General features: G+C 41.4%; 1 protein-coding gene and 1 non-coding gene across 2 annotated transcripts; both read left to right on the top strand.

The window, feature by feature from the left end:
- Nucleotides 1-8,589: 8,589 nt before the first annotated feature.
- On the top strand, nt 8,590-11,397 carry LOC104603001 (protein PLANT CADMIUM RESISTANCE 4-like). Its single transcript, XM_010266893.3, has 4 exons — nt 8,590-10,005; nt 10,329-10,400; nt 10,508-10,702; nt 10,860-11,397. Exons 1-4 carry the CDS (start codon nt 9,492-9,494, stop codon nt 10,943-10,945), a joined length of 867 nt encoding a protein of 288 aa, XP_010265195.1. The 5' UTR covers nt 8,590-9,491; the 3' UTR covers nt 10,946-11,397.
- Nucleotides 11,108-11,180, top strand: TRNAF-GAA (transfer RNA phenylalanine (anticodon GAA)). The gene has a single exon. It is a non-coding gene; the product is annotated as a tRNA-Phe (tRNA).
- Nucleotides 11,398-24,843: the final 13,446 nt, after the last annotated feature.

Consider the following 24,843-nt stretch of genomic DNA (forward strand, 5'->3'; position numbering starts at 1 on the left):
ACGCCCTCTCATTATAGGCTGGGTGTGTGTCCTCACACACCTAATACAGTCGCAATAGTCTGTATTGAATTTGAGAAGATAAGAACACCGACCTTTTAAATGATTAAAGATATCCCTACATTATTGAATGTGGGATATGCATGAGCAAGTCCAATTAAGACAAGCAGAGACTATACTATTTGGATGCTTCCCGGCAGGCACCCTTTATCTAAATCTAATTGGCTTCCCGACAGTCGGAATAGTCCGTATTGATTAATTTGAGAAGATAAGAGAGTACTATACAATTGGCTTCGTATACAAGATTACAATTAGATGAATCTTGACATAATCGGTCCACCTAGGCACTACTTACAAGTGAGGACGCGCAAGCCAGCAAGGAATATGCCTAATTCATATATATGAGCCAGGTTGGGTTCGTTTGTTCTCGCTTATTAATTGCCACCTTCGTGTCCCACCGTGGCTTGTCGGAGAATGTAGTTTCCCAACTCAATTGGGGTCCAGCAGATGATAGCCCAACGACCACTCTTCTATTCAGTTTCAGCATGATTAATCCAAGGCTAAAGCCTAGTTGAGGAGGGCAAGAGTTGGAACCAGCACTCAAATGTTGGCACAAGGCGTTTTTGTTTTGTGAGTTCCTACATTTTGCCGGCAAGATTTGCTGTAAGCTAAGACTTTACACTCTGAAAGCATGGAAATTCAGTGGGAAACATTCGTATTTTTAATGTGTAATTGGATAATAATGAGGGGTTAGTGACATCATGACACATGACATTCTAGAATCATCATACGATACTTCAGCACTATGTAAGCATTGACCTCAGAAGCACTTCGAATACATCACACCCGTTTCGACCTCTTTGACCCCACCTTGGCAGGCCGACCTGTGAACATCCTGGAAAGTGTCAGGTCGGTGTAAGAGGCGAACTGCCTTTGCCAGTTGTTATGGTCACACCATCCGACAAGGCACCACGGCGCAGTCATAGGTAGCAGCCGCACAGCAGGCCGCACAACAGTGGGCATCGCCTGGCAGCACTGCAACATGCACCGCCGATAGTGCGCAGCACGCATCGCCAGGCAGCAGCGCGCACCGCCGCACCGCACGGCAGCACGCACCATGCACACGCCCGGCACCGCACGGCAGCGGCACCATGGCGCACAGCACGCACCGCCAGGCGGCAGCACGGTAGCAGCACCATGAGGCGCGTGCACGGCAGCGGCACCCTGAGGCATGCGCACGCACTGCACGGCAGTAGCACTGCGCGCACGCACCGCGCGGCAGTGGCACCATGAGCCGCGCGCACGCACCCGGCAGCACCAGTAGAGCGGGGCCCACACGACAGCTCATTGGGGTGGTGTTATGGGCCCGAGCGTAGGATCGCGTCACGGGTCGTTCCACGGCAGGAACCCCTGATCTTCCCTTGCCTTTGGCCTTGCGCACAGACCCTATTTTGCCTATCTAGTGGGTGATTTGTCCAAGAGACCACCCGAACTCTCCCTTGGGGTGATTTGTCGAAGAGACCACCCAAACTCTCCTCACTCTTTTCTTGGCTGGAAAACTGAATGCTTTATTTCAATTCGTGGCTCCTTAAATAGGAGCTTACAGAAGGAAATTCCTAATTAAACTCAAACTCCAACTTGACTCAAACTCCTAATTACCTACTCCTATTGGTAACTCACTATTACTTAAGATAAGATAAAGATGAGATTAAGATAAAGCTAAGGGATAAGGGATAAGATAAGGATAAGGTAAGCTGGCGGCGAGTTGGCTTGATGTGTCCGGATAAGGGTGGGCCCACCCCTATGAGCTGTCGTGTGGGCCCCGCTCTACTGCTGCTGTCGGGTGCGTGCGCGCGGCTCATGGTGCCACTGCCGCGCGGTGTGTGCGCGCAGTGCTGCTGCCGCGCAGTGCTGCTGCCGCGCAGTGCGTGCGCATGCCTCAGGGTGCCGCTGCCGTGCACGCGCCTCATGGTGCTGCTACCGTGCTGCTGCCTGGCGGTGCGTGCTGTGCGCCATGGTGCCGCTGCCGTACGGTGCCGGGCGTGTGCATGGTGCGTGCTGCCGTGCGGTGCGCGCTGCTGCCTGGCGATGCGTGCTGCGCACTATCGGCGGTGCATGTTGCAGTGCTGCCAGGCGGTGCCCACTGTTGTGCGGCTGCTGCCTATGACTGCGCCGCGGTGCCTTGTCAGATGGTGTGACCATAACATCACACCCCTCCCGGACTACGAGCTTGTCCCCAAGCTCGAATTGGGTGTCGAAACACCCTCAAGGGAATCCTGGGTGGCTTTGCCCTCCTGGATCGGGTTCCCACGGAGGGGGTTCATCCTCATCTTCCTCTTGTTTCACCAGGAGGCAGAAAAGTCTCTTGCACCTGTGCCCTGCCGAGTAGGGTTCATCGCAATTAAAACATTGCCCCCTCGCCCTGCGTTCTGCCATCTCAGCCCTTGACAAGTGCTTGATAGGAGGTGTACCGCCGTTGCTCCCCACACTGGATATTGATCTGGAATTGGTGCTCGTCTGTGGCTTCCGTTCTGGGCTGGTTGCTGGATATGAAGCCATTCCGAGTGGTTCCCTGTTGTCTGCTAGTGAAGACCCTCCTCCAGTAGGCTTCGGGTTTGTCCAAGCCACTGCTGGGCATCCCATGTTGAACGGCCCTCGACTGATCTGCAGTTTGCGTTCGAAGGCTCGGGCTAAATTCATTGCTGTGACCAGGTTAGGCGGGCTCTGCATCTCTACATCAACTCTCAGGGGTTCGGCTAGACCAGCTGTGAACATATCAACCTGCTGGTCCGGTCGTACTGAAGAGGCCCTGGCGAGAAGGGTCTGGAACTGCCGCTAATACTCTGCTACGGTACTGGTCTGCTTGAGATTAATGAGTTCCCCCAAAGGGTTGTTTGTTAGTGGGGGTCCGAACCGAAGGAGGCAGTACGACTTGAACTGTCCCCAACTAAGACCTGGTTCCTCCTGCTCCACTCGGTAGAACCAGAGCTGCGCTTCTTCGGTCAGATGGAACGCGACCAAGCTGACCTTGTCCTTGTCATTAGTGCGCTGGTTGCGGAAGAACTGTTCGCAGCGGTGCAACCATCCCAGTGGGTCTCCCGCGCCGTTGTAGGATGGAAATTCCAGCCGACTGTACTTTGGAATAACAGCGGCTGTTGGGGCAGCGGTCTGCTGTTCGCTGGACGTCTCCGCCCTGTCCGATCGACGGCTGTTGGTGGTGGCGGTTCCCTCCGAGCTTCTTTCGTTGTTGGAGAGAAACGCTTCCAGAAGGCGTCGCAGATCCCGGACATCATCCTTGACCTCACGAACTTCCAAGCAGGTTTCGGCGAGCCTATGCTCTAGCTCGTGGACCCTGGAAGTCAGCGGCTCCTGTTCCCCATGACGGTAGGCTCTGATACCAATTTGTTATGGGCCCGAGCGTAGGATCGCGTCACGGGTCGTTCCACGGCAGGAACCCCTGATCTTCCCTTGCCTTTGGCCTTGCGCACAGACCCTATTTTGCCTATCTAGTGGGTGATTTGTCCAAGAGACCACCCGAACTCTCCCTTGGGGTGATTTGTCGAAGAGACCACCCAAACTCTCCTCACTCTTTTCTTGGCTGGAAAACTGAATACTTTATTTCAATTCGTGGCTCCTTAAATAGGAGCTTACAGAAGGAAATTCCTAATTAAAATCAAACTGAATGCTTTATTTCAAAACCGAAGCCTAATTAGCGACCTACGTCACATGACGGGCAACCTCCCTATCCGCCAGCAGGGAGCACTAGATCGTGTAACATCAGATATTATGTAAAGAGAGTTTCTGTCTATAGGTGATTCGGGGGCAACAAGATTTCCTGTAAGTGAAAACTCTACACACTTTGAAAACATGTAAATTCAATTGTACATCAGAAACATTTGTCCATGAATTTAACACACATGTATTTGAGATATTCACTATGACAATTATATGCTATGTGCACCGTGTAAGGCCATGGTTGGTGGTCTGTCCTTCCAAAGCTTGAGGAGAATGGCCATGGAGACAATGTCAGTGATATGGGTCTGGTGGGTGAATTGTTATTGTGTGCATGGAATCCTATTTATATCAATCAATTCGAGCCTCCCATAATCCAGAATTTTCTTGGCTTTCGTTTTTTTCCATTTCCCCTTTATTTATTATTCTAGAATGTTTTAATACTTAATAAATTCATAAATCTGTAATTAGATAATTAATTGGTCTAAAAATAGTCTTGTCTTACCCAGGTTTAGGCTAGGCTGGATCCGCTAAGTTAATGTATTTCTATAACCAGCATCCTCTAAATTTTGGTCTTAAAGCTATGAGGAACTTAGCAAAAATAGGTCAGGATGCATAGACTAACTTGCTCGATTCAGTTGTATAATAATTTAATGCATACAAGGAAATTAAAATGATGATGATTAATTATTTATTTATTATTAATACATAAATAATACGAATAGACATTAATAATTTCTTTCTATTAATTATAAAAGTTTGCCAGAACTATTGAATAATTGGTGGGGCATGACAAAGGCATTGTCAGACTTGACCCATATCCAATTTGGCTCGATCTAAATTGAACTACAAGCTCAATTTGAATCCAATATATAGGCTGTATTTGGTTGTAATGCAAATATATTTGTACTGATGCAAAACTCTAGCAATATAAATGATTTGAGTGTAAATTCTAACTTATTTTTGTTTCAAAATTTAATTTATTTTGTTTGATGCAGTAAATTAAGGCATGAAGCAGAATAAAGTAAAACCCAAAACAAAATTAAATAAGAATTTGTATTTTTTTTTTCATTTGCACTCCTATGCATTTGTATTGGCTCAATTTGGAAAGAGTATAAATACAAATATGTACAATGCAAATGCATACAAAATAATACAAAATGCTCTGATTTGCACTCTATATTTCTACTCCTTACAAACTGAGCCATTAGTGCAAATAAAATTGCGCTACAACCAAACACAGCCATTGGTTCAATTAAGCTCAACTTGTAAAATTTATAAGCCTTATTGAATTATTTTTTTAATTTTTATATACATTCGAACATATAAAATTTTAAATCTAGCTAGGCTCAAGTGCGACCTTATGCTTTTCTACCAAGGCAAGCTCAAATAATCTAATAGGCTCGGCTTGACTCATATCCAAATTGAAATCAGCCCTCATAAGATAGTTTTCTAGAACATCCCACAGCACATCCCCGTTATATATTGGGAACATCTCTGGATGATGCCTCATCATTTTTGATATTATCATCAGAAGTATTCTCAATACACAGCCGAGATATACCGTAGGATGTTGTGGGAAACTATTTTGTAGGGGACTGATTTGAACTCCTCATATCCACCCAAAATCCTAAGTCCTGATAATATTTAACCTTATCTACTACAATGGAGCTGGCGGCCTTGGAAATACAGACATATATACAGTACTATAAGAGATTATTGGTATCGGACAGCGAAGACATGGCGTGTAGAACATACAAGCCGGACAAAAGAAGGGAGATGTTTTGTCCTAAGTCATTACATGAATTGCAATTATGGAGATGTCCTAAGTCATTACATCCAATGTTTTCGAATCATGTTGGTCCGGACAGTCAGTCAGACCGTTTGGCTCAAAAACCGTTTATGCAACTATTCTATTTTACTTTAATTTCAGTCTTTGGCCAAAAACTGTTAAATTGGTTGATATCATCTATTGATCTAGGTAATAAAATTATTAATATGTTTAATGGTTTTTTATCATTTTTTTAGTTTTAATTATTTTTTAATTTATATTTTTTTTTATCGAAATGAACTATTTGTTCGAACCAGATAATCAATTATCAACCTAAAAACCGGTGGACTGAATTTCAAGTTTCGAATCGATTTTTATAATATTGATTACATCCAATAACTTTCCTAATTTCAAGAATAGGAATTGGCCGCGTCTGTAGTCAACTAGTCATCGCCACCGCAGCCGGCGATGGATAGATCATAGACGTCTCTATGGCCTTCGATAATATATAGATTCTGCCCGCAATAAGAATTAGGATTTTGCCGCGTCTCTGGCATACCTGCCGCTTAAGGACAAGCTCTCACGTCCAAGGCAAGGACCAGGAGATTGTCTTCCACTGAACACTGATTTCTTCAGCAGTGTTGGGTGGTGCAAGTCATTGGCGTGATTTGATGTGTCCCGCATATTGCAATTAATCTAGTCATACCACAAGCAATATGAAGGATGACCCACAACACACGTTTTCCACAACTGTGTAGCGTGTTTTGGAACACAGAAACATTCATTAAGTTTTGAAATCATCACCATAAAAGCCTAAATCATTTATAAACGGCTTTGATCTACATAGAGTGCACACGCAGAGTTAGGGGTGTAAATGGATCAAATCATCACTTCTGTTTCAATCGGATCAGATAATAAGATCTGATCAGACATCAGATCGGATGCAGGTCATCTCTATCCGACCTGAGAAGATTCTATCCCATATATATTATATATTTATAAATATAAATATATATAATACATGTATATGTCATTTATTTATAAAATATTGTTTATATTATATTTTTATAAATTTGTTATATTATTTATTTTTTATAAAAAATATATATATATGATGAAAATAATTAAAAAATACTTATATTTTTTTACTTTATTCAAAGTAGTATATTTAGTTTTTCTTTTAATAACTTATTAATTTAAAAAAAAATAAGTCAGATTGGATCAGGTCTGAAAATCCGACTTACCGATAGGATTCAAATTCAAATTGAGTCCTATCTGATCCAATCAAATCTTTAGATTGGATCCAACATAAACTGTATCGGATGGATCGGATTCAAATATACCCTGATTTAAATCCTATCTGATCCATTTACATCCCCTACACAGATTGTTTTTTCTTGTGCCTTAACTCTAAATTTGAATTTGCTTCTCACAGGATGCACTTTCACACTAACCTCACAGTACATTACATTCATGCATTGGAAGTCCCCATGAATGACAACCTACTAATAGGGGGATGTTCCCCACTCCAAGTACTGTGAAGTTAGGGTTAGGCGTGCTATGTTAGGAGCAAATCCAAATTCATGTAACTCTCCTTCGCCTAGCCTTTTCAGCATGACCCCCTGTTACATGTTTATGTCTGCAGCAGATCCGGATGCTGTTGAGGCTGTGACAAAAGCGAGTCTGAATCTGTTTCTCATAGAGCGCTCCTCACATGTATCTCACAGAAATATCTCAGCCGCACATTAAAAACATCTTCTGTAATTATAATATTATCATTCAGGGGAGATGTTTTCGATGCATAATGGGATGTGGCTCTGAAATCGGTGTGAGGAGCTCTCCATGAAGAGCAAATCCCATTTGGGAGGAAGCGTCGTGCTTGTGTGATTAATTGAATTAGGCCCAAAGCTCCCTGCCGGCCTGCCCCATCACAAAAGTAAACGTTCTTGCTCTGATTTTCCAAGGCAGTATTAATTAATTAATTAATTAAGGGATTGGGACTGTAACAGAGCTTATACGAACAGAGTGGAAAAAAAAAAGTTTCACGACCATGTGAATGGTCGACCCTATAAAAAAAGAAAAAGGAAAAAATAAAAAGATTTATCAAACATTTTCTTTATAAAGTCAAACTTTTTTTAAGGTATGTAAGAAGTCATACTTTAAGAGCATACTTTGTGAGTCAACACGATTGCACCGTCTCCTTCCTTTGTATGATACGATAATGCTTACTATGAATGCGGCAAAAGAAAAGCAGCTCAGATTCAATTAACTAGATTCAAAATTCAACGCCAAAGGATTTGTGCCCTTTCACATCCTACCCAAATGCCCCTAAGGATGGCCATCTCTTGGCTTTGGCTGAATTGGGTATAAATTATAATCGTCTAGTTATATTATGGCGGTGTTTGGAAATGATGTCATGTTTTGAGAGGCATTTTCTCATAAAATGGGGCTGCATAAACATGTTGACTCTTAAAAAATGTTTTCAAAATTTTTTATTTAGGTTCAGTTTGGAGAGAGTATAAATGTAAATATATAAAGCATTAATACATACAAAATATAAGGTTTTGCACTCTATATATTTGCATTTGTATTCCTTTCGAACTCAGCTTTAGTCTCAGTTTGGAAGGAGTATAAATACACAAATGTAGACTGCAAAACCTGATATTATGTATTATTTTGTACCTATTTGTACTGTATATATTTGTATTTATACTCTTTCCAAATTAAGTCTTAGTACCATTTTATTATTGCCACATAGGCATTTTTCAAAGTCACATGAACACATTATTATTAGCAATAGTAAAAAAGAACAGGAAAACACCAAAATATGACATTTTCTCAAACCACATCTTTCCTAATTTCGTAGGCATGGATAGAAAAAGTTTTTCGAAAAAACAACTAATCAAACAACAGACATTTTCTCAGAAAACGGATTTCTGATGTGACATCATTTTATGAGAAAACTGCACCGATCCCAAACACATAATATCCTCCTTACAAAAAAAAAAAAAGCTGAGATTTCCACCTTGTATGTTGGGGAAAGTGATACTTGACAAATTGAATGTTCAGAACTCAGCACTTTGCCCTAACTTCTTGACGATAAAGATAAAATCACTAAGATGCCCATTGAAACTTGAAAGTTTGATGGTCTGACACATCCATGAGCACATGAGCACTTTGATATCACTCTCAAGTCTCAATGACCAACTGATGCATATTTTCCTTTGCAAACAACAAACCCCTCTTAGGTGCCATAATTTCCGCATGAAGAGAAGACCAGCTTGCTCTGGGATGTCCACTAGCTCAAGTTTAAAAGCTAGAACCCCCAAATAGAATTTGTATTTAACTCCCTAAACTACTCCAATACAGTATAAAAAGATGAAACAGCATTCCCTTTAATGGTGGGAGAGATCACAGATTAAAAATTAAATAAATAACAACAATACACTGGCAGATGCCTCCTACCTTTTAGTTTTGCTTGAAAATGATCCAGCAAATGAAAAGAATATCTTTCCTATTCCGTTCCAACCAGTTGATGAGAAAAAAAAAAAAAGGTTATATTCCGCCTAAACTATAAGAGGTTGGTAGGCCGTTTTTAGTTCTTACACTCTTCCGACTGTGCATGGTTGAGTTTATCAGTTAATCTTCCTTTTAATTTCATGTTTTCCTTAGTTTATTCTTTTCTTATTCCATATCATAGATTTCTTTAAGATGTACAACTATGAAAGTTTATACTCATCCCCAAGTCAAAGTCTCCTCTTAATGTCAATGCCATCCGTGCCATGATATATCAAACTAGCAAATAACAATAACATAAATCGGAGTTCATAATTCCTCAAAGTCAAGACCGGAAACTTGTATTAAAGGGATTTCTTAGGAAATATAGTTTGAGAAATGGGAAGAATCCAAAATGAAACCCATATTTCTTACCTTCAATATACCCTATGACCCTTGAGTATAGCAGAAATTGCAGAGACTATAGTTGGAGAAAATGGGAAGAGTTCAAAGTGAAACACATCTTCCATATCCTCCTTTACAAATCCAGCCTCAAGCCCCTCCTCCCCAATTCCAGTCCCAAGGCTCCGCCCTACCACTCCAGCCCCAACCCCAAATCTACTCTTACCCGCCACCTCAACAGCCTATTCACCAATCTTATCCCCCAGCGGAGCAACCTCTGCACATTGCCCCTCCGCCCTACCACAACCACAATTTTCAACAAGGAGGCAACTTTCCGGCAGCTCCACCAGCCCCACAAAGTGCTTCACTGTTACCTGCATCGAGTAACGCTGTGGCAGCGTTTCCGCAACCTGTACAAAGCTCTTCAGTGGGATCTCCATTGAATAGAGTCGCCCCAGGTCCTCAGACCTCCTACCAAAATGCCGCACCAGGAATGCAAACGCTGTTGCACTACACAACAAGGCCCGCTCGCCGGGCCAATAGTGCCAATATTGGCACAACGCCATGGACAACTGAGCTCTTTGATTGCATGCAAGATCCAACCAACGGTACACTTACCTCATCCATACTTGTCTAATTTCCTTTATGGGTATGAGAGTTGAAATCTTAGGATGGTGAAAACCTCCCAAGTGTGTGGATATGAAACCTACACCGCTGAATGATAATCCGGGGATCATGAAGAAACTCTGTATTTGACAGAAAACAAGAGAGAGAGAAACAGAAAGTTGAGGGAAAGTTCTTAACAATAAGATTCTGATAAATCTGTTTCTTTTTTATTTCTACCAAACTAAGCACGGACTAAGGGTGTCAATGTGTCATGGAAAAATTAGTTACATTAATAATGGGGTTCTATTTTCTTGTCATTTTGCAGCTCTCACCACAGCATTTTTCCCTTGTATAACTTTCGGGCAGATCGCTGAGATTCTGGACAATGGACACACAAGTAAGGCAATTATAAAGAAAACGAAGGCCCACTTCAAATGCTCTAAGGATTTAGTTGTTTTCATTGTGGCTTCATCATCGTATGTTTCGTTTTGGTGCAAATTGCAGCTTGTGCCACTAGTGGAATTATCTATGCCTTCTCGCCCTGCATTCTATCTCGCGGGTATCGCAGAAAGTTGAGGCAGAGGTTTGGGTTAGTTGAAGCCCCTGCCTCGGACTGGCTAATACACTCCTTATTCGAACAGTGTGCCCTTTGTCAAGAATACAGGGAGCTCAAGAACCGTGGAATCGACCCTTCACTTGGTAACCCAACAACCGATCTCTGATCTCTCCCATATGATTCTATCGATTTGTTTTGTAATTCCTGTTTGATTTTTATGTTTAAGGGGTTGTTAGTTCTAAGAATATCGAATGCATGGAAGAGACTGGAATTTCTTTCTGATGTGGTGTTCATTTGCAGGATTACAAGGAAATATGGCCAAGAGTCAAAGTCAAAAAAATGAACTAGCTGCGATGGTTCCTCCCCAGAATCAAACTATGAAGTAAATAGGGTTGTGGATGAGAGTCTACTTTAATGTCGTTTTTTGTTGATGTATTTCGTTTGGCACAATGAAGCAATCTTTTAATTAATTTTACTATCGGGTTGTAATTGGAGATGCTTTCTCCTCCTCGTTAATTTTAAAATTTTAATTTCTAAATGTCACGTAAGCGGGGATAGCTCAGTTGGGAGAGCGTCAGACTGAAGATCTGAAGGTCGCGTGTTCGATCCACGCTCACCGCATTACTCTTTTTTCAGGGATAATGACTGATCAGTCCAGGCCAGAATTTTATAGTTGGGATGCATCCTCACCGTGGATTGATGCCAAATTCACGGACAGTAGGCTACTATTAGACTATGGGGAGCTGTAATTCAGAATTCTGCGTGTTTAGTACTTAACCCTTTTGTCTACTCTTTACTTTTGTGTTGTGGTAAACAGAAAATTTTTGGGTAAATTAGAAAGGCCCCTACTTTTTTTTATATGAAATAAAATGTGCTACACAAATTAGGGGGAGGCACAACCCCAAAAGTCACTAAAACAAATAAAATATAGATCCTTCGGAAGATTACAAGAGTTAAAAGTAAAAAAGAATGAGAAGAAGACATTGTGAGTGAGCTAATCCGTCGCTTGGTTTGCCTCACTAAACACGTGCTTGTATCGAACACCTCACTCCAGCAATTCCTTCAACTTTAAGCAACCCAAAATGATGTTCCTAAGATTCTACAGTGGAGATATCTGCTCTTTTAAGCTGGCAATAACAATTTTTGAGTCCCCCTCAATCGTAGCTGGGCGATCATTAAAGTTAAGGGCCAGATAGTGGGCCTCCCACGCAGCCCAAGCATCAACCACATTAATAGAAGTATTGCCGAGAGTGAAGCATTTGGAATCCAAGACCCTGCCCAAATGGTCTCTAACAACTGCCACAATAGAACAAAAACCATCTCTCTAACGAGAGGCATCAAAGTTGATCTTAATTTCACCATACTTGGGGGGATCCAAGTAATAAGATTATATTTTTTTCCTCTCTATGTTATGATCCGATTTATCTAAAAGCTCCTGAAACCCTGCAAACGCCTTGCCTGTCTTCTTGGCAATAAGTAGGGATCATCCTTTTTGTTTTTAAATATTTTCCTATTCCTATTCTTCCATATTTGCCATAGAATGAACACATACTTTTCCTTCAGCATATTTTTCTCTGCAATGTCTCTCTTGTGAATAGTAGTCCACCTATGAACCATTTGATTACTCTCCCCGTTAAAATTATCAGGATTGATATCAACGCAACCCCAAACTTGCTTAGCAATGATGCTGTCCAAGAAAATATGCTTTACATCCTCCCTAACCCCACACCAAGCATAGTCCTCAACAATATTAGCACCCCTCTTACGAAGGTTGACCTCAGAGAGGAGCTTGTTATTAAGCATGAGATACAAGAAAACCTTTAACTTCGGGGGGAAACTAACATTCCACACCGTCAAGAACCGGTTCAAAGGGGACTCACACAAGAAGTTACTATTACTTAACAGTTCGTAAGCAGACCTCATGGTGAAAGAACCTCTCAGAGTTAAACCCTAGACTAATCTATCTTGTTCACCATCCATCGGAATGAATACGACTTTAATTTTGTTCCAGATGTTCACTGGGATAAAATTCCGAATTTTTTCCTCCATCCAAACCCCTCTCTCCTTATCAATATAATCACTTACAACTTCTTCTTCATTGATTGTCCCATGATTAGGGGGATACCCCAATAGGAGGCCACCCTCAACCCAATTATCTGTCCAGAATTTAATTGAGTTACTATTACCAAGTTCCCATTTGAGACCCCTTTTCAGGAGATCTCTTGTACAAAAAACTCTCCAAGCCTAAGAGATTCCTTTCCTTTTCTTACTCTTCCACAGACTCTCCTTACTCAAATATTTTCCTTTCACTATTTTAACTCAGATGTTATCTTCTTCATTAAGAATTTTCCATCCAAGCTTGGCCAAGCTAGCTTCATTCATCCACTTGAGCTTCTTTACCCCTAAACCACCATTTCTCCTTAGAATACACACTTATTCCCAATTAAGAAAATGAATAGGAATTTTACCATTATCTTTGTCTTAGAGAAAGTCTCTCTACATTCTATCAACTTTCTCAATAGTATTCTGAGGGACTTTAAAGGATCTCATAATGATAAGAGGAATCATGGTCATTACAAAATTCAACAAAGTTGATCTCCCAAAAATAGATAATGTTTTCTTTTTCCAGCTTGAGAGTCTCGTGCTAACATTTTCTTTTAAATCCTTAAAAGTATTTTTCGTGACTCTAGAATTGATAACAGGGGCACCCAAATACTTCTTTGATTTAGACTGAATAGAAATCTTTAAAATTTGAGTTATTATTTTTTGGAATATATTAGGGATGTTATCGGAGAATTGAACCACTGATTTATTGAAATTCGGACTCTAGCCTGAGGCCCTAGCATATTCTAAAAGAACTTTCGAATTTTGAGACCAGCATCTAAAGAGGGTTTAGCAAAAATGATACAATCGTCTGCACACTCTAATATTGGGATTTTTGGGCACTTCTTAGCAGCTCTACAACCAATCGAGTTTCCATTCTCATTAGCCTCTTTCTCAAGCTTTCTGGCTAAAGCCTCTGCACAAAGAATAAATATGTATGGAGAAAGAGAGTCACCTTGCCCGATACCTCTAGTAGGTTTGAACTCTTTAGATGAAGTGCCATTGATAAGAATCTAAAAGGAGACAATCTTCATACACTCCATCACCCACCCAATCCATTTATGGTGGAACCCAAATTTCCTTAGGATTTTCTCAATAAAATTCCATTGTAGCCTATCCTAGGCTTTCTCCATGACAACCTTACAAGTCATAATTCCCTTCTTGCCTTTCTTTCTTCTCATCAAATGGAACATTTCGTGAGCAATTAGGATATTATTATTGATTTGTCTATTATGAACAAAATCACTTTGGTACGGGGAAATTAAATCATCAAGGAATGGTTTTATTCTATCACCAAAATTTTTTAGATAACCTTGTAAATCACATTACAGAGACTAATGGGTTTGTAGTTATTAATTGTCTCTAGATTCTCTACTTTCAGGATAAGAGTTAAGAACGTTTTGTTCAGAATGGGGCACAATTTCCCAGTGAAGAAAAAAGGACTTAACAATCCCACAAAAGTCATCCTTGACAATGTTCCAAAATTTCTTAAGAAATAGGGCGTTAAGACCATCCAGACCAGAAGCTTTGAGATCCCCAATAGATTGGAGGGCCTCAAAGATCTCCTTATCAGAAACTTCTCTAATAATAAAGTAGTTTTGCTCCTCAGAGACTTTCATTGAAATCTCTATTATGAAGTCATTGATCCTGACAAAGCCTTCGCCTTTAAATCTTTTTGCAAACTCATGAGCAAAATAATTTGCAATTTATGAGTGATTTTCAATTTTATTACCTTCTTTGTTGAAAATATAGGTGGTTCTATTTCTAGCTCTTCTTATAGTCACAAAAACTTGAAAAAAATCTATTATTTTTATCACCAAGATTGATCCAATCAATTCTAGCTTTCTAGGCCCAATAAATTTCTTCTCTCAAGAGAATATTATTTAATTGTTTTTGAAGGACCAATTCAAGGTTCCTAAGAGATTTTCTGTTTTCTTGATTAATTAGTTGTAATTGAACCTTCTCAAGGGCTGAGATTATGACATTTTTTTTTATATATTTCCAAACCGAGTTTTGTTCCATATTCTCAGCTTACAGACGAGATTACTTCTTTTTCTTATAAATCTCATTGCTCTATATCCATTCGAATTAAAATTCCAGGCTTGGTTAACTATTAGCTCAAGGTTCGGATCTAGACACCACATGGCTTCAAATTTGAATGGTTTCGGCCCATAATTTTAATCTGAATTGGTATAAAGCACCAATGGGGTATGATCAGAAGCCATAAATGGGAGATTTTTTAGGAGAGCCAAGGGAAACAACTGTCTCCATTCGTCATTCACTAAGGCCCAATCCAGTTTTTCCCATTTATTATTGTTCTTCCATGTATAGGGATTACCCTCCATTTCCAGCTCCATAAGATCACACTCAAAAATGAGATCATTAAATTCCTTCATTTGACTAGGCCTCACGTCTCTACCACCCCTCTTATTCACACTCAACCTAAATGAATTATAATTCATTGCTCAATTTAAAACAATATCCTTGATCCAAAACCACACAATTTGTTGCTCAATTTTAGCCAAAGGAGCATAAATGAATGTCCAATTCCAAGAGACATTAGCGCCAATTTCACATGAACCAATCTATCATTAGAAAAAATGACATGAAGGTTGCAAACATTTTTGTTCCATAAAACCCATAAGCCTCCTAAAAAAACCAGCTGACTCAATTAAAATATGATTAACAAAAGGGAAAGATTTAATGATCTTTTTAGCTTTATCTAGATTAACTCTAGTTTCCATAAGACAGCATACATCAATTTTGTGAACTTTCAAAATCTCTAAAACTTGGCACCGAAGGCATTTCCTCACAGCCCCACGGACATTCCAACTAAGAATCTGCATCACTGTTCACATTTCTAATAGGACCTTTGTTGTCCTGCTCCAGTTTGGCGATCTCTTGGTTCAACATCTCTTCATAAGACATCATGTTACCATCAACTTCTTTAAGGCTTTCTTCTTTATTGAGAGGTTTAATGTTTTCCCAATTGTCCAACATCTCATCGTCACCCCCTTCTTCACTCTCCTGCTTCTCCTTGTCTTCCCTGACCACCTTATGCGAAATTGCAACAATTTTCTCAGCATTTTCCTTAACAAACTTTCTTTCCTGTAAAAATTAACATTAGTAGTGTTCACCTTAATTTTTTCCAGGTAATTGCCTATCACCATATCAAATATGTTATAGTAACCAAGATTCTCTGTCTGAATTTCTTTCCCACTGTTACTTTTCTATATCCATTTCTGCTGGTGAGACCTGAGGAGGGCAGATTTGACCCTCCAGTGAAATTGCGACACGAGGCACCTCGTGACAAGTAGGCAAGCACCCAGGCAACAACTTACCAAGTTGGTGTCCCCCCCGGGCACTGGTCTGGCTGGCCTGGCGCGACCTGCACGTGGCCTGGCGCGACCTGCGCGACCTGGCCAGATCAGCCTGCCACAGGCGCCAACCTAGCAAACTGGCCCGGACACAGGCGCCGACCTGGCATCTGGCCCGGACACAGGCGCCGACCTAACAACCTGACCCGGACACAGGCGCCGACCTGACAACCTGACCCGGACACAGGCGCCGACCTGACAACCTGACCCGGACACAGGCGCCGGCCTGGCAACCTGGCCCGAACACCGACCCGCCGACTAATACAGGCGCCGACCTGACAACCTGGCCCGGACACAGGCGCCGACCTGGCAACCTAGCCCGGACACCGACCCGCCGACAGACACAGGCGCCGGCCTGGCAACCTGGCCTGGACACCGACCCGCCGACTGACATAGGCGCCGACTTGACAACCTGGCCCAAGCGCCGACCTGGCCGCCTGGCACAAGCGCCAGCCTAACAACCTCGAGGAGTTCATCACCGTACCCCGGTTCTGACGGGATATGACGTCTTACCATTTGAAGGCTTTTCACCCACCTAACCCGTGAGGGCACCACTATATAAGGACTCCGACCCCCAAAGCCAGGGGAGAGAAAAAAAAGGATGGTAACCCCCGCTCTCTAGCTCTCTCATTTCTCTCCAAGTCCTCTGTAATCAGAATGCTAACTTAGGCATCGGAGAGTCCCCGCCAGGAAAATACCCCTGGGTCCTCTGAATCAGTTCTCGCAGGTCCCTCAGCTCTTGTCGTCTACAAAGGAGAGAAAATCACCTCACGCGGAGGGTGGTCGGGTTGCGCTGCACCAGGGAGCTCCACCATCCTCTGAGTTGCAGACTGCCTAGGAGCAAGTCAAGTGACGAGTTCGCCATCAGGCAGTTCGTCACAAGGGAGTTCACCACCAGGCAGTTCGCCACCAGGGAGCACTACCAGGCAATTCGCCACCAGGGAGCACTACCAGGCAGTTTGCCCCCAGGCAGTTCGCCACCAGGTAGCTCGCCACCAGGGAGTTCGCCACCAGGGAGCACTACCAGGCAGTTCGCCACCAAGGAGCACTACCAGGCAGTTCGCCACCAGGCAGTCTGCCTGGTGATGACCAACTTCCCTACTTCCAACTGTCGTATGGGCCTATACTATGGACATGGTAATATGCTATTGGCATGGGAAAGTTGTCAACTGTCATATAAATACTGTTAACGAGGCCTGTGCAAAGTAAGGTTCAAAATATTGATCTGCCCGATATGCCGATAGGGACATATCGGGCGAATCGATACACATTTTTGTGCCTTTTTTTATTTTTTTTCTAAACCGGTTCAGGGGGGCAGTTTAGGGCTCCTCCACCCCTGAACCGGTCAGACCCCCAATACACCCACTATAGGGGCGTATCGGAAGGGTTTCAGAATGATACATATCGGCCGATATGGGCCGATATGTGTCGATACTTTGAACCTTGGTGCAAAGCATGGGCTTTATCAAGAAAATTAAGCTAAAACATAAGGAATTAGGTAGGATGTTTTTTGTTAATTTTATTAGTTGGGTAAATTACTGAAACTTCTCTTGAAGTTTCTAGTTGTTGCTGAAACCTCCCCTGAATTTTGATAATTGCAATCACCTCTCCTTAACTTTTTGGCATTGTTGCAAGTAGACACCCTCTAATAGAATCTTCTAAACAGAAACATGAAAATGTCCAAAATATCCATGCAGGTACTTTCTATTCATAAGAACCACTACCCCAAACTCTCTCTCTCTTTTCTGAAATTGATTTATTTTTCAATTTTTCCCTTCCTATCAATCACTCAAAGGTAAAGTTACAACTTTAAATTCTCTTTGTTTTTGTTGTTCATAAAGTTTGTATTGTTTTTTTTTTTCTTTTCTGTAGAAATTAGCCTCAATAGCAACTTCATGGGTATTTTTGGAGATTTCCATGCCCTTTTCTGGAAGATTCTATCGCAGGGGTCTACTTGCAACTGTATTAGAAAGTTTAGGAGAGGTGATTGGAATTACTAAACTTCAGGGGTAGTTTCATCAACGTTAAGAAACTTCAAGGGAGGTTTCAGAAATTTAATTACCCTTATTAGATTTTCTTAATTATTTTATTTACATAATTTTTATCAATAATTATTCCAAGTGATTTAAGCCAATCCAATCCAAGGCAATATTAAGTTTTTTTTTTTTTTTTCTTCCCAAATTTGAGCACAATTACAATGTCTAAAGGTAGTAGCCAATATAAGCTATATGATTTTCATGACATTGGACGAAATTGTGAAGATAGTCAAATAGTGTAAACAATTATTTGTTTTGACCTCCAAGAACACTCCATTCTTCGATGACTGAGATTGGTCATCACCACCAAGCAACAAGCAACATTGGTTAACATCACATCCCTACTTCCAACTTCCAGCGCATCTTTCTCTTTCTAAAACTCCACCGCTAAGGATCTCTTAGCTTTACTAGTTTCACCAATCTCAAATCTCGACCTCATACTGATAGCTTTCGTCACTTTTTGATCCCTCAATTGTCTAGGTAGGGCAGGAACTTACAATCCCTTGAATAAATGGAACCCACCTTATGTTGCATGGAGGAAACGTCATTTCGTATGCTCGACGTCTTTGAAAATCTTAAATTATTGTCCTCATGTTTTTTGGTAAGTGTGTTGAAATAACTCAACACCTCACAGTTTACAATGTTCCCATGAGTTTCTTCTTTTTTGCCAGTACCCAACGTCGCCATTATTAGCTCCGGGCTTTTCACTTTTTTATTATTAATATTATTGCCCAACACAAAAACTTGATGACTTTTACCGTGTTCCTCGTAACTGTCATAAATAGCTCAAGGAGGGTAGCACTTTCCCCAGGTGATATTCTCGTTAACAAGATATTTTAGGAGATGTCCGCCAGCCCTCCACTGCCCACCTTTAACATTCTTCCTAAACCCGTGATCTTCCTCATCATTCTTGGCTAGGGATCTCTAAAAGCTCTGACACAAGGCCGTGCCAAATCTAGAAACCCACAACAAGGTATTTGACAGAGTTGGATTTGAATTAAATTCAAGGAGCCTCTCATTTATGATCTTACTCCATCTCCTCGTCTCCCCTTTGATCCTTATTGGATTCCAGACCCGGCAAATACAATTAACCGAGTTGAAGAAGAGACAGGAGTACGTGCCCTTTCTCAAAGCAGTATCACACCTGAGTTGAATGTCATGACCATTATCGTACGAACTTGAGTTCTTACCACCTGAAATCTCCTTACTCTCAAGCGGCTTGTCAAGCCTAGACAATAACTCATCTCCATTTGGACAATCGGCTATTTTCATTTCCAATCACATAATTGATTATCCGATCTTCAACTCTGGTTTTAACCATCTTAACTACCTCCTGATCACGATTCATTTTCAATAAAATTCTTTTGTTTTTTCCACTACTTGTGACAGATATTGAATTATTGATAATATCTACCACTTTATCACATTGTTCAGTTTGACTTGCCCAATTCCCACGAACGACAAGCTTTTCTCTTCCTATTCCCATAGTATTTCTCCTTAGGAACTTTTTAACAATGGTGGGCATTCTTTCAATCCCACACTTATTATTGACAATTTCTTCACTTCTTTTAATTTTTACCACCTACTAGCTTCCTTTTGGCTTTCCTTTCCCTAAGTTCTTAGTTGAGGACGAATCAACCATCTGGAAATAGTTAGCCACCCTACGATTCATGACATTGTCATATTTTTTAACATTCATCTCACTTACTTCAATTCAATAGATTTCTGGATCCGTTTCTTTCTTTTCATCTTAAAACCTTTCACACCCATCGCAAAAAAGGAAAACCACCAACACTGATGACACAATAAGGAGAGCACCTAAAAGCAAAAGTACACTGCAACTAACAACCAAAACAAGGAGGGGCAGATGGGTCTAGCAATGAACCGCTACTAGATCAAACGGCAGCACTAGACCCCACCGGAGAAAAGGAAAGACCAAAAAAAATCTCAAAAAGAAAGAAACAGAGAAAGGAACCTAACTAGGAAGACGGACACAAACAGATATAGATGGGAGAGAACCTGACATATCTCAGCTTAAGGCAACAAAAGAAAAGCAAGAACCCAAGGCCAAAACACACTCCATTGGACTCACCTAATCAATGAACTAAGAAGGAGATCAATGAAAGGAGCAAATCACAAAAAGCAGAAGACTAAGGGTCCAAAAGCAAATAGGTCCCCAAATGCAATTACAGAGACTGGGGTTGTGGATCCATCTACTTTGGAAAAACTAACAAACCAAACCATGGAGGTTTGCGATGAAAAGACAATGGCTTAGTGCAAAATGAAGGTTGTGAGGAAAAACATAAAGGCTCAGTACAAAATGAAGGTTGCAATGAAACTACGATGAAAACTACGACAGTCGAAACACTCGCTTTAGTGTAAGAAACGCCATGACTGGAAAACCCTAGAAAAGGCTAATAACTATGATGTGAACTTACCGAGATTCTACTTTGAACCAACGACCAATTTCACCGGTGAAACAAGCACTCTGAGGGAAGCTTCAGTAACACCGGTCTTCATTGTGGTCTTCCTTGAAGCACCGCTAGGAAAACAACCAATTTTTCACATAAAGACCCCTATACTTTAATTTGTGACAAAAAACCCCTCAAACTTTTAAGTTGCGAAAAATACCCTCTCATCCGTTAAGTCAAATACGAAAGGTGTTAAATTACCAAAATACCCTAATAAACTTTATCTATCTTCCTTTTTTGCCATTTCTTTTGAAACCAAATCGCCCAAAAATACCTCCATTGCTTCTCAACAGGAAATACTTTTATCATCTCGCCGGTGATCATCACTTGAAAAAAAAAAAGAAATCTCTGATAAATTAATTAGAAAAAAGACACACATGGTTGGAAAAGGAAAAACACTCTAGTGTAAAATTAATGTGACATGGTAACTAGCTATCCTTGGATGTGGGCATCAACTGTAACCTTTCCTCTGAGTTTTGTGCCTGATGAGGGACAATTTGGCCCATCCAATGATGTGATGACACGTGGAGCGACAGAATAATGTGGAGACACTTCAGTGACCTCATACACCTCAGCGATCCTAGTCACCTTGGGCACCTTGGGTCACCTAGTTAAACCGAGGCCTAAGTAGCTCATTACATCCACCGACCTACTGAAGTGCCACGTAGCCTCCTTCTAGAAGCAAGCCTGATGTCTTCGATCTCCTCGGGATCACGGTATACGTCAATGGATCTTGTCTGTTCCCCATTCAATTCGAATGGACATGGATAAGTATTATTTGCTCACTCGGAGTCCATCCTCAAGTGCGAAACCAACTTCAAACTAGACGGGCTGACGATCTCGGACAAACATCGTGAGGCCCACAACAGCTTGCCTATATAAAGGCCTCGCCTCCACCCTCACAAGGGACGCGCGATCTAGCTCTCAAATTCCATTGCTATTAAGCTCTCAGCTCTCTCAAATCTCCATCATAACTTAAGCATCAGAGTGCCCACACCAGATAAAGCACCCTGGAACACTCTAACTGCCTTGTCTTGCAGCTCGACCAAGTGACATTACAAGCCCGACGTCTGAGATGTTCTCTAGCAGGGAGCGTCCAAACCGTACATCATTAGTGCCCTTTCTTCGTTGAGAAGGGATTACAACTTACTCTCATTAGCCAAGTTGTTAAACTCAAGAGCCTTAGATTGCATTGTAGGGTACCTTCATTGGCACAATGTCACAAGTCTTTTCACAGATTGTAGATACTTGCGGGTCGTCTCATCATACGAGCCACACTGCTGGTTTCAATCTTCTTCCGAGTTAAACATACATGGACACCAACCGTAGTCACACCAACAACCAAGGTGCATTTCCAATAGGCAGCTTGATGGATTGATCCATTGCAGCCAAGTGATCCCGTTGCATGCAGCATTCAACTACCGCTAACAATGCTTAACGAATATTATCTAGAAGATTCTTTTTCCTACAAAATTTGAAGAGGGGATAGAGGAACCGAGCACACTCCTTAAATGTGGCAACCATCTATTTCCCTTTGGTAGTCCTCTTCTCGGCCTCTGGTATTTCGTTGGTTTTCTAATCCCACTCATTCAACGACCTCTTAAAGAAAAATATAATCTTGTACTCATTACACAAATCCTAAAATTCGCCTTCATCTGCTTAAATTCTTATCATTGTCCATAACAGAGGAGCCTTCATCCCCACTCAAATCATCATCAGCGCTTCCTCTGACCACCTCTCCATCCTTCTTGTTCTTCCGCTTTATCAATACCCGATTTTTGTTTGGCTCGTTTCCTAAATCTCTAACTTACCTTAAACACCCGATCAAGCATTCTAATTCCTCCAAAGCACCCAAAAACCAAAAAATCCCAACTTTCAGCCCCAAAGCTGCTAAATCCACTATTAAACCCATTTGATACCAATCTGATGCCCCTGATCAACCCCTGTCTACACTTTTACTATCGTATCAGACACCACCATTAGACTCAAGACCTCTCAAAATACCTACTTGACAAATTTCAAATCAAAATTCCTTTGTTTACCCTCCCATCAAATGAAGATTCCATTATGATGTCTCATTAGCCTAAACACTCGGAACCAAGATTCCCTTGATCTTAATACACCCAAAAAGATCAAACCACACCATTAAACTCTAGATATATCAAAACACCTACCCATAAAGTTTCAACCCTAAATTCCACCATTTGCCCTTCCATCAAACCAAGATTCCATTCTACAACATCTCATTGACCCAAATTCCTATGATCTTGACCCGCCAAGACTAATCAGACATCATCATCAGATCCCGAAAACCTCCAAATGCCCACCTATAAATTTCAGCCCAAAACAACTTTGTTTACCCCTCCATCGAACCTTCCGTTTTAAGACTCCAAATTGATAGGATTCCAAATCCTTCCAATTCGGGCCTAGATGGCCCAATATGACCTTACCAATCACCTCATACTGTTTAAAAACCTTATCCTGTGAAATTTTACCCAAAACTGCCTTTATTTGCCCCTTTGTCACACCAAGGTTCCATTTCGAAGCCCTAGATTGACCGAACCAGTACTTTTTTATATCTGCCAGATCTGGGCCTAATTGGCCCAATCTGACCCTACCAATCAACCCAGAATGTCTAAAAACCCCACCCTACCAAATTTCAGTCAAAAATACCCCAATTTACCCCTTCATCTGAATTAGCCAATCTTATACCCATCTAACCCTCCATTTTTTTTACCGAAACCACCCACCATTGAACCAGAATACCCGGTTTGACATGAATTTTTAAAATTACGAAAATGCCCCCTAAACTTCCTAAAAGCCGAACCTATAAAACCCAGCCTAAGTTTTTGATCAATCCTAATTCACTATTCACTCTCTTTCTTTGAACCCAAAAAACAGAGGCGGCTGCGAAAAGGAAGAGAAGCGGCGACACCCCTCCGCCCAGCCATTCTCTCCGGTCTCTCTCTCTCTTTCTTCTACTTCCTCTTCTTCTTTTTTTTTTTTTTTCCTTTTCTTCTTCTTCTTCTTCCCTTTCGAAATCTCGAAGTTTACTGTTCATCATCTTCTTCTACTGCGGTGATTCTCCATTTTGGCTCCCATTAAAACGCTTCCCCTTCACTCTCCTCATCGTTCTCTCACTCCCAGCCATTCTCTCCTCACCGTTCTCCGCACCTTCGACCGTCTTCGGCATAAATCCCGGTTATCCAGTGCCATCTCTCCTCTCTTTTTTTTTTTTTTTTTGGGATTTCCTCAAGCATTCCATCTTCCAGCGCCGACCGAAACTCCCCCTTTTCGTAGACTATCGACCAAATCACAAAGATCCTCATCAGGTCCTCGGCATACGGAAGGTGTAAGGAGATTAAATGAAGCTTACCTGAATCCCTGGTTCGCAGCATCTAGCAGTCGGTTGGGTACCCATTTTGAATCGAATCTTCTTCATATTTGCCTTGGACAAGTGGACTGTGCTGCGTGTTCTGGAAAGAGGACAGAATGGTAGTCTGGGCATTTAGGAAACTTTAAACAGTCGGTTGACTGAAGGATTCCCAACGGAGGGGGTGTTTGTCTAACGGCAAAAGTTCATGGAGTCTTTGTCACTGACTCTGGTCTTTGTAATTTATTCAAAATGTTTTCAAAAAAATACGGACCGACCCATTTCTGAATTCCTCTAGACTTATAAACATTCAAAATGTCAAAAAACCCCATTCTATACACCAATAATTCTGACCGGTGAATTAACATCAATTCCGAACTGGCAAATTTTTTTCATGGGTAGTGGCAAATAGAACTTAATGAATGAAATCTGATCAAAAGGAACCAGCAAGAGGAGGTTCTCAATTCCATATTTCTCAAATCCCTGGCAACCAATTGGGTGCTTCTTAATTTGCATTTGCACGTAGACATAACCATCATCCGCTGAATCCTGGTCTGCTCCTCACAGAGCACAGCTCGCACCGACGTTACAGCCCCATCTCACCATATATATGGAGTATAAATACAAATATGTATGATGCAAATCTTATATTTTGTATTATTTTCTATCTATTTATAAATTAAATATTTGTAATCTTTCTAAACCGAGCTTTAGGAAAGTCAATGATATAGGCAGAAGACATTTGACCAATCAAAGCATTTCCGTGAATTATATTTAATGAATACCATTTGATTGGTCACATCTTGTGTTTCATCAAATGATTGGCTGTAAGTTTTCTAATTAGATGATTATTAATGGGCCCCCGTGTGATGCACTTGAGAACTCAAACCGATATGTTAGCTCGTTTGATTTCAATAGAAATCC

The sequence above is a fragment of the Nelumbo nucifera genome, chromosome 4 (assembly GCF_055504915.1).
Source record: "Nelumbo nucifera cultivar China Antique chromosome 4, China Antique-T2T, whole genome shotgun sequence".
Classification (NCBI taxonomy): Eukaryota; Viridiplantae; Streptophyta; class Magnoliopsida; order Proteales; family Nelumbonaceae; genus Nelumbo; species Nelumbo nucifera.

Excerpts from the sequence above, each read along its gene's own strand:
- LOC104603001 (XM_010266893.3), top strand. The coding sequence starts at position 9,492 with ATGGGAAGAGTTCAAAGTGAAACACATCTTCCATATCCTCCTTTACAA. Across the intron at positions 10,006-10,328 it reads CATGCAAGATCCAACCAACG|CTCTCACCACAGCATTTTTC; the intron begins GTACACTTACCT and ends GTCATTTTGCAG. Across the intron at positions 10,401-10,507 it reads TCTGGACAATGGACACACAA|CTTGTGCCACTAGTGGAATT; the intron begins GTAAGGCAATTA and ends TGCAAATTGCAG.